At 42.0% G+C, this 11,763-nt stretch overlaps 1 protein-coding gene across 1 annotated transcript; it reads left to right on the top strand.

Annotated features, from left to right (window-relative positions):
- Window positions 1-507: 507 nt before the first annotated feature.
- Window positions 508-3,139, top strand: LOC124029921 (C-type mannose receptor 2-like; the record flags this gene model as incomplete). The annotated part of the gene is made up of 4 exons (XM_046341469.1): window positions 508-579; window positions 768-861; window positions 1,006-1,238; window positions 3,073-3,139. Coding segments are annotated over exons 1-4 (424 nt in total), but the record flags the coding sequence as incomplete, so codon positions are not given.
- Window positions 3,140-11,763: the final 8,624 nt, after the last annotated feature.

The following is an 11,763-nucleotide window of genomic DNA, read 5'->3' as shown; positions in this document are numbered from 1 at the left end:
CTGGGACTATCCCAGGGACAAGAAAGCCCTGGGACTATCCCAGGGATAGCAGCCCTGGGACTATCTGAAGGAAAGCCCTCGGCACTATCCCAGGAACAAGCATTCTCAACTATCCTAGGACAAGAAATCCAATTACACACATGTACAAAGACACACCAGAATGGCTTCCAATAAAAAGAGCAATGTGGCCCAGTCTCAATCCTGACTTAATCTGCTGAAAAAATGAGAAGAAACAGTTTGAATATTGCTTCCATCAAAGATTTCCAACCAAATGTGCTTGAACATTTTTGACAAAACAATTAATGTAATTTTAAACAGCAAAATGTGAATACAAGGGGTATACTTTCACCAGCTAAACATTTTGTATACACACCGACAGGCCTACTGTACATATGTTTAAATACATATTATACTGAAACACATTGACTAAATCCCTATCGCTTACATTATACTGAAACATTACTGATTAAATCCCCATCGTTTACTTTATCTCTAGAACAATTTCTAATGAATACCACTAACGTATACCATTTCTAATTGTAGTGGTACATGGATATGCTTTCCTCTCAGGCTAGTCGGGTAAGATCAATTTAAACTAACTATCACCATTCAAAATGAGAATTACACACAATAAATCGGATATAATAACATATTAATAATGTATTATTTAAAGTGCTAGACTTACATTTTGCTCAAAGCTCTAGGATATGAGGGAATTAAGTCTGTGACTGTGAATGTTGTCGATATTGATCATCTTTGTCTCACAGTGTATTGTGATGGCCAGTTCCTCCTCCATCTTGGGAAAATGGGAAATCAGGTCCTGCAACGAACCACACGGCTTCATCTGTCAGCGTAAAGTTGGTGAGAACAGACATTCTCCTCCTCTTCTCTCGCTCTCTCCTTCTTTCTCTCCCCTACTCTTCATCCTCTTCTTCCTCCTCCTTTTTGTCTCCATCCTCGGCCCTGTGATTTGTAATGTGACTAAGTGTTGCTCTGTCCTCCTAGACTCAGGCATCCCAGTCCCGACACCGACAGTGTTACCTAGAGGCTGGGTGAAGCTGGCCAACGACTCCTACAAGGTGCTGCCCCAGAACAGGACATGGCCCGAAGCCCGGATGCAGTGTGAGGCTGAGGAGGGCCAGCTGGCTAGCACCCTGGATGAACTGTCAGTAGCCTACCTGGAGCTGCAGGCTCTGAAGCTGCAGACACCACTGTGGATTGGACTCAATAGGAATGAGGTACAGTACTAGCTGTCTCTTCAGGTGCAACGGGCTCCTCCTCAGAACAGGCAGGTTATTGGTACTGTTGGATTCTGGGTGAAACTTGGAACATATCTATACTCAAGACATGATGGAGCATAAGTAATACTATAGTATCTGAGGGGTGATAGAGACTGGTTACAGTAATACTATAGTATCTGAGGGGTGATAGAGACTGGTTGGTACATCAGTAATACTATAGTATCTGAGGGGTGATAGAGACTGGTTGTAGTAATACTATAGTATCTGAGGGGTGATAGAGACTGGTTGGTACATCAGTATTACTATAGTATCTGAGGGGTGATAGAGACTGGTTGTTATATCAGTAATACTATAGTATCTGAGGGGTGATAGAGACTGGTTGGTACATCAGTAATACTATAGTATCTGAGGGGTGATAGAGACTGGTTGTAGTAATACTATAGTATCTGAGGGGTGATAGAGACTGGTTGTAGTAATACTATAGTATCTGAGGGGTGATAGAGACTGGTTGTAGTAATACTATAGTATCTGAGGGGTGATAGAGACTGGTTGTAGTAATACTATAGTATCTGAGGGGTGATAGAGACTGGTTGTAGTAATACTATAGTATCTGAGGGGTGATAGAGACTGGTTGGTACATCAGTAATACTATAGTATCTGAGGGGTGATAGAGACTGGTTGGTACATCAGTAATACTATAGTATCTGAGGGGTGATAGAGACTGGTTGTAGTAATACTATAGTATCTGAGGGGTGATAGAGACTGGTTGTAGTAATACTATAGTATAGTACTGTAATATAACATGGGATTCAGATTGTCAGGAAAGGCTAGTGTACTGTAATATAACATGGAGTTCAGATCGCTTGGGGAAAGGCTAGTACTGTAATGTAACATGGAGTTCAGATCATCAGGAAAGGCTAGTGTACTGTAAATGTAACATGGAGTTCAGATCGTCAGGAAAGGCTGGAGTACTGTAATGTAACATGGAGTTCAGATGCGTCAGGGCGGTGCCAGCAGGAATCAAACCCATGAGAGTGACGTTGGGAGCGCCGTGCTCTACCAACTGACTCTACAGCTGTAGTGGTTTGTTTTTCAGACGACGGCTACTTCAGGTGGATGGACGGCTGGCCCTTGAGCATGAACCGGTGGGCCCAAGACTGAGCCCAGCAGAGACCGGCCCTGTGTCTACCTGGATGTGGAAGGCACCTGGAAGACAGCCCTTTGTAACACCTACCCCAGTGTGTGTAAGCAGTCCCCTAGGTAAGACAGTCACTTACCCCAGTGTGTTAGTAGTTGTCAGGGGTGAGACAGGTACCTGCCCCAGTGTGTTAGTAGTCCCCCAGGTGAGACAGGCACCTAACCCAGTGTGTTAGTAGTCACCAGGTGAGACCGGTACCTACCCCAGTGTGTTAGTAGTCACCAGGTGAGACAGGCACCTACCCCAGTGTGTTAGTAGTCACCAGGTGAGACAGGTACCTACCCAGTGTGTTAGTAGTCTCCAGGTTGAGACGAGCAGAACCTACCCAGTGTGTTAGTAGTCACCAGGTGAGACAGGTACCTACCCCAGTGTGTTGGTAGTCCCCAGGTGAGACAGGTACCTACCCCAGTGTGTTAGTAGTCACCAGCTGAGACAGGTACCTACCCCCAGTCTGTTGGTATTACAGGTGAGACAGGTACCTACCCCAGTGTGTGAAAGCAGCAGGCTGGGAAGGATCTATTGGTTGGTCCTTATGCTGCTCCGTAATACCATTGGCTAGTGTCTCCCAGAGAGGATATCCTATTGGACAATCCCTGTCTGTGCTGTAATCCTTTTGGTTTGTTCCCCCCACAGCCGTCCGCCCACGGCCCCACCCCAGTACCCTGGGGAATGTATCCAGGAGGGCAGGAGGAGATCAGTGGTAGAAACACTCCCTGGTTCTGGTTGCCTTTCAGAGGGCACTGCTACAGCCGTCATTAATGACATAGAGTGGGCGACGCCTCCACCAGCTGTACACGTAAAGGTAGGAGGAGCCTCAAATCCAAGGGTGTCGAAAATGCCGTCTATTGAATCCCGTGATTTCTGACAAGTTGACTTGTCAGGAGAGAGGGAGATTTGAGGCCATGTAACACATACATTCAGAACTCTTCAGGGTACATGCGTTCACATTCAATATGCCAGGCCTTATACGAGTGCCGTTATAAAATGGTGCATTTTTGGACAGGGCCCATCTCCCATTCTCTCCCATTCTCCTCCAAGTCTGGACTGGTTGACTGAATTGTTGGAAGAAAGGTGGCACCCAGACTGATGATTTGAGGACACAGACTGATACACCTATCTATTGCTTTAGTACCCAGACTGATACACCTATCTAATGCTTTAGTACCCAGACTGATACACCTATCTAATGCTTTAGGACACAGACTGATACACCTATCTAATGCTTTAGTACCCAGACTGATACACTATCTAATGCTTTAGGACACAGACTGATACACCTATCTAATGCTTTAGTACCCAGACTGATACACCTATCTAAGACTGCTTTTAGTACCCAGACTGATACACCTATCTAATGCTTTAGTACCCAGACTGATACACCTATCTAATGCTTTAGTACCCAGACTGACACACCCTATCTAATGCTTTAGTACCCAGACTGATACACCTATCTAATGCTTTAGTACCCAGACTGATACACCTGATGCCTATCTATGCTTTGGTACCCAGTACCCTATCTAATGACTGATACACCTATCTAATGCTTTAGTACCCAGACTGATACACCTATCTAATGCTTTAGTACCCAGACTGATACACCTATCTAATGCTTTAGTACCAGACTGATACACCTATCTAATGCTTTAGTACCCAGACTGATACACCTATCTAATGCCCAGACTGATTAGTAGTACCCAGACTGATACCTATCTAATGCTACACCTATCTAATGCTTTAGTACCCAGACTGATACACCTATCTAATGCTTTAGTACCCAGACTGATACACCTATCTAATGCTTTAGTGCCAGACTGACTACACCTACCTATCTAATGCTTCAGTAGTACCCAGACTGATACACCTATCTAATGCTTTAGTACCCAGACTGATACACCTATCTAATGCTTTAGACTGATACCCAGACTGATACACCTATCTAATAGCTGGTACCCAGACTGATACACCTATCTAATGCTTTGGTACCCAGACTGATACACCTATCTAATGCTTTAGTACCCAGACTGATACACCTATCTAATGCTTTGGTACCCAGACTGATACCTATCTAAATGTGGTACCCAGACTGATACACCTATCTAATGCTTTAGTACCCAGACTGATACACCTATCTAATGCTTTGTTACCCAGACTGATACACTTTGGTGCCCGGGCCCAATTCACACTATCTAATGCTTTAGTACCCAGACTGATACACCTATCTAATGGTACCCCAGACTTTAGTACCCAGACTGATGCACCTATCTAATGCTTTAGTACCCAGACTGATACACCTATCTAATGCTTTGGTACCCAGACTGATACACCTATCTAATGCTTTAGTACCCAGACTGATACCTATCTAATGCTTTAGTACCCAGACTGATACACCTATCTAATGCTTTAGTACCCAGACTGATACACCTATCTAATGCTTTGAGTACCCAGACTGATACCTACTAGACTGATACTAATGCTTTAGTACCCCAGACTGATACACCTATCTAATGCTTTAGTACCCAGACTGATACACCTATCTAATGCTTTAGTACCCAGACTGATACACCTATGCTATTATTATTGATTTTAGTACCCAGACTGATACACCTATCTAATGCTTTAGGTACCCAGACTGATACACCTATCTAATGCTTTAGTACCCAGACTGATACACCTATCTAATGCTTTAGTACCCAGACTGATACACCTATCTAATGCTTTAGTACCCAGACTGATACACCTATCTAATGCTTTGATACCCAGACTGATACACTATCTAATCTTTAGTACCCAGACTGATACCTATCTAATGCTTTAGTACCCAGACTGATACACCTATCTAGTGTTTAGTACCCAGACTGATACACCTATCTAATGCTTTAGTACCCAGACTGATACACCTATCTAGTAGCTGGTGCCCAGACTGATACACCTATCTATTGCTTTAGTACCCGAATAATTACACCTATCTAATGCTTTAGTACCCAGACTGATACACCTATCTAATGCTTTAGTACCCAGACTGATACACCTATCTAATGCTTTAGTACCCAGACTGATACACCTATCTAATGCTTTAGTACCCAGACTGATACACCTATCTAATGCTTTAGTACCCAGACTGATACACCTATCTAATGCTTTAGTACCAGACTGATACACCTATCTAATGCTTGTACTGATACACCTATCTAATGCTTTAGTACCCAGACTGATACACCTATCTAATGCTTTAGTACCCAGACTGATACACCTATCTAATGCTTTAGTACCCAGACTGATACACCTATCTAATGATTTAGTACCCAGACTGATACACCTATCTAATGCTTTAGTACCTAGACTGATACACCTATCTAATGCTTTAGTACCCGACTGATACACCTATCTAATGCTTTAGTACCCAGACTGATACACCTATCTAATGCTTTAGTACTGAGACTGATACACCTATCTAATGCTTTAGTACCCAGACTGATACACCTATCTAATGATTTAGTACCCAGACTGATACACCTATCTAATGCTTTAGTACCCAGACTGATACACCTATCTAATGCTTTAGTACCCAGACTGATACACCTATCTAATGATGCTTTAGTTTACCCAGACTGATACACCTATCTAATGCTTTAGTACCCAGACTGATACACCTATCTAATGCTTTAGTACCCAGACTGATACACCTATCTAATGCTTTAGTACCCAGACTGACACAGACTGATACACCTATCTAATGCTTTAGTACCCAGACTGATACACCTATCTAATGCTTTAGTACCCAGACTGGATACACCTATCTAATGACTGATACACCTATCTAATGCTTTAGTACCCAGACTGATACACCTATCTAATGCTTTAGTACCCAGACTGATACACCTATCTAATGCTTTAGTACCCAGACTGATACACATATCTAATGCTTTAGGTACCCAGACTGATACACCTATCTAATGCTTTAGTACCCAGACTGATACACCTATCTAATGCTTTAGTACCCAGACTGATACACCTATCTAATGCTTTAGTACCCAGACTGATACACCTATCTAATGCTTTAGTACCCAGACTGATACACCTATCTAATGCTTTAGTACCCAGACTGATACACCTATCTAATGCTTTAGTACCCAGACTGATACACCTATCTAATGCTTTAGTACCCAGACTGATACACCTATCTAATGCTTTAGGACACAGACTGATACACCTATCTAATGATTTAGTACCCAGACTGATACACCTATCTAATGCTTTAGTACCCAGACTGATACACCTATCTAATGCTTTAGGACACAGACTGATACACCTATCTAATGATTTAGGACACAGACTGATACACCTATCTAATGATTTAGGACACAGACTGATACACCTATCTAATGCTTTAGGACACAGACTGATACACCTATCTAATGCTTTAGGACACAGACTGATACACCTATCTACTGCTTTAGTACCCAGACGGATACACCTATCTAATGCTTTAGTACCCAGACGGATACACCTATCTAATGCTTTAGTACCCAGACTGATACACCTATCTAATGCTTTAGGACACAGACTGATACACCTATCTAATGCTTTAGTACCCAGACTGATACACCTATCTAATGCTTTAGGACACAGACTGATACACCTATCTAATGCTTTAGGACACAGACTGATACACCTATCTAATGATTTAGTACACAGACTGATACACCTATCTAATGCTTTAGTACCCAGACTGATACACCTATCTAATGCTTTAGGACACAGACTGATACACCTATCTAATGCTTTAGGACACAGACTGATACACCTATCTAATGCTTTAGGACACAGACTGATACACCTATCTAATGATTTTAGTACTCAGACTGATACACCTATCTACTGCTTTAGTACCCAGACTGATACACCTATCTAATGCTTTAGTACCCAGACGGATACACTATCTAATGCTTTAGGACACAGACTGATACACCTATCTAATGATTTTTAGTACCCAGACTGATACACCTATCTACTGCTTTAGTACCCAGACTGATACACCTATCTAATGCTTTAGTACCCAGACGGATACACCTATCTAATGCTTTAGGACACAGACTGATACACCTATCTAATGATTTTAGTACTCAGACTGATACACCTATCTACTGCTTTAGTACCCAGACTGATACACCTATCTAATGCTTTAGTACCCAGACGGATACACCTATCTAATGCTTTAGTACCCAGACGGATACACCTATCTAATGCTTTAGTACCCAGACTGATACACCTATCTAATGCTTTAGGACACAGACTGATACACCTATCTAATGCTTTAGTACCCAGACTGATACACCTATCTAATGCTTTAGGACACAGACTGATACACCTATCTAATGCTTTAGGACACAGACTGATACACCTATCTAATGATTTAGGACACAGACTGATACACCTATCTAATGCTTTAGTACCCAGACTGATACACCTATCTAATGCTTTAGGACACAGACTGATACACCTATCTAATGCTTTAGGACACAGACTGATACACCTATCTAATGCTTTAGGACACAGACTGATACACCTATCTAATGATTTTAGTACCAGACTGATACACCTATCTACTGCTTTAGTACCCAGACTGATACACCTATCTAATGCTTTAGTACCCAGACGGATACACCTATCTAATGCTTTAGGACACAGACTGATACACCTATCTAATGATTTTAGTACCCAGACTGATACACCTATCTACTGCTTTAGTACCCAGACTGATACACCTTACTGCTTTAGTACCCAGACGGATACACCTATCTAATGCTTTAGTACCCAGACGGATACACACCTATCTAATGCTTTAGTACCCAGACTGATACACCTATCTAATGCTTTAGGACACAGACTGATACACCTATCTAATGCTTTAGTACCCAGACTGGATACACCTATCTAATGCTTTAGGACACAGACTGATACACCTATCTAATGCTTTAGGACACAGACTGATACACCTATCTAATGATTTAGGACACAGACTGATACACCTATCTAATGCTTTAGTACCCAGACTGATACACCTATCTAATGCTTTAGGACACAGACTGATACACCTATCTAATGCTTTAGGACACAGACTGATACACCTATCTAATGCTTTAGGACACAGACTGATACACCTATCTAATGATTTTAGTACTCAGACTGATACACCTATCTACTGCTTTAGTACCCAGACTGATACACCTATCTAATGCTTTAGTACCCAGACGGATACACCTATCTAATGCTTTAGGACACAGACTGATACACCTATCTAATGATTTTAGTACTCAGACTGATACACCTATCTACTGCTTTAGTACCCAGACTGATACACCTATCTAATGCTTTAGTACACAGACGGATACACCTATCTAATGATTTAGGACACAGACTGATACACCTATCTAATGATTTTAGTACTCAGACTGATACACCTATCTACTGCTTTAGTACCCAGACTGATACACCTATCTAATGCTTTAGTACCCAGACGGATACACCTATCTAATGCTTTAGTACCCAGACGGATACACCTATCTAATGCTTTAGTACCCAGACTGATACACCTATCTAATGCTTTAGGACACAGACTGATACACCTATCTAATGCTTTAGTACCCAGACTGATACACCTATCTAATGCTTTAGGACACAGACTGATACACCTATCTAATGCTTTAGGACACAGACTGATACACCTATCTAATGATTTAGGACACAGACTGATACACCTATCTAATGCTTTAGTACCCAGACTGATACACCTATCTAATGCTTTAGGACACAGACTGATACACCTATCTAATGCTTTAGGACACAGACTGATACATATCTAATGCTTTAGGACACAGACTGATACACCTATCTAATGATTTTAGTACTCAGACTGATACACCTATCTACTGCTTTAGTACAGACTGATACACCTATCTAATGCTTTAGTACCCAGACGGATACACCTATCTAATGCTTTTACATCCTGGTGGAGTGAAATGGTGAACACTTCAGGGAGAAAAGGGGAGGGTTGGGATGCAGTTTTCCATGAACTGGGATTGGGATGCAGTTTTCCATGAACTGGGATTGGGATGCAGTTTTCCATGAACTGGAATTGGGATGCAGTTTTCCATGAACTGGAATTGGGATGCAGTTTTCCATGAACTGGGATTGGGATGCAGTTTTCCATGAACTGGAATTGGGATGCAGTTTTCCATGAACTGGAATTGGGATGCAGTTTTCCATGAACTGGAATTGGGATGCAGTTTTCCATGAACTGGAATTGGGATGCAGTTTTCCATGAACTGGGATTGGGATGCAGTTTTCCATGAACTGGAATTGGGATGCAGTTTTCCATGAACTGGAATTGGGATGCAGTTTTCCATGAACTGGAATTGGGATGCAGTTTTCCATGAACTGGGATTGGGATGCAGTTTTCCATGAACTGGAATTGGGATGCAGTTTTCCATGAACTGGAATTGGGATGCAGTTTTCCATGAACTGGAATTGGGATCCAGTTTTCCATGAACTGGAATTGGGATGCAGTTTTCCATGAACTGGAATTGGGATGCAGTTTTCCATGAACTGGAATTGGGATGCAGTTTTCCATGAACTGGAATTGGGATGCAGTTTTCCATGAACTGGAATTGGGATGCAGTTTTCCATGAACTGGAATTGGGATGCAGTTTTCCATGAACTGGAATTGGGATGCAGTTTTCCATGAACTGGAATTGGGATGCAGTTTTCCATGAACTGGGATTGGGATGCAGTTTTCCATGAACTGGAATTGGGATGCAGTTTTCCATGAACTGGAATTGGGATGCAGTTTTCCATGAACTGGGATTGGGATGCAGTTTTCCATGAACTGGAATTGGGATGCAGTTTTCCATGAACTGGAATTGGGATGCAGTTTTCCATGAACTGGAATTGGGATGCAGTTTTCCATGAACTGGAATTGGGATGCAGTTTTCCATGAACTGGAATTGGGATGCAGTTTTCCATGAACTGGGATTGGGATGCAGTTTTCCATGAACTGGAATTGGGATGCAGTTTTCCATGAACTGGAATTGGGATGCAGTTTTCCATGAACTGGAATTGGGATCCAGTTTTCCATGAACTGGAATTGGGATGCAGTTTTCCATGAACTGGAATTGGGATGCAGTTTTCCATGAACTGGGATTGGGATGCAGTTTTCCATGAACTGGAATTGGGATGCAGTTTTCCATGAACTGGGATTGGGATGCAGTTTTCCATGAACTGGAATTGGGATGCAGTTTTCCATGAACTGGGATTGGGATGCAGTTTTCCATGAACTGGAATTGGGATGCAGTTTTCTTCTTCTTTGGGTAGAACAAACCGTAAAGAAAGTAAATGGATTAACACCATACTTCACTGTGTGTGGATTAACACCATACTTCACTGTGTGTGGATTAACACCATACTTCACTGTGTGTGGATTAACACCATACTTCACTGTGTGTGGATTAACACCATACTTCACTGTGTGTGGATTAACACCATACTTCACTGTGTGTGGATTAACACCATACTTCACTGTGTGTGGATTAACACCATACTTCACTGTGTGTGGATTAACACCAATACTTCACTGTGTGTGGATTAACACCATACTTCACTGTGTGTGGATTAACACCATACTTCACTGTGTGTGGATTAACACCATACTTCACTGTGTGTGGATTAACACCATACTTCACTGTGTGTGGATTAACACCATACTTCACTGTGTGTGGATTAACACCATACTTCACTGTGTGTGGATTAACACCATACTTCACTGTGTGTGGATTAACACCATACTTCACTGTGTGTGGATTAACACCATACTTCACTGTGTGTGGATTAACACCATACTTCACTGTGTGTGGATTAACACCATACTTCACTGTGTGTGGATTAACACCATACTTCACTGTGTGTGGATTAACACCATACTTCACTGTGTGTGGATTAACACCATACTTCACTGTGTGTGGATTAACACCATACTTCACTGTGTGTGGATTAACACCATACTTCACTGTGTGTGGATTAACACCATACTTCACTGTGTGTGGATTAACACCATACTTCACTGTGTGTGGATTAACACCATACTTCACTGTGTGTGGATTAACACCATACTTCACTGTGTGTGGATTAACACCATACTTCACTGTGTGTGGATTAACACCATACTTCACTGTGTGTGGATTAACACCATACTTCACTGTGTGTGGATTAACACCATACTTCACTGTGTGTGGATTAACACCATACTTCACTGTGTGTGGATTAACACCA

The sequence above is a fragment of the Oncorhynchus gorbuscha genome, unplaced genomic scaffold (genome assembly GCF_021184085.1).
Source record: "Oncorhynchus gorbuscha isolate QuinsamMale2020 ecotype Even-year unplaced genomic scaffold, OgorEven_v1.0 Un_scaffold_8183, whole genome shotgun sequence".
Classification (NCBI taxonomy): Eukaryota; Metazoa; Chordata; class Actinopteri; order Salmoniformes; family Salmonidae; genus Oncorhynchus; species Oncorhynchus gorbuscha.
This window is presented reverse-complemented; position numbering and strand designations above follow the sequence as displayed.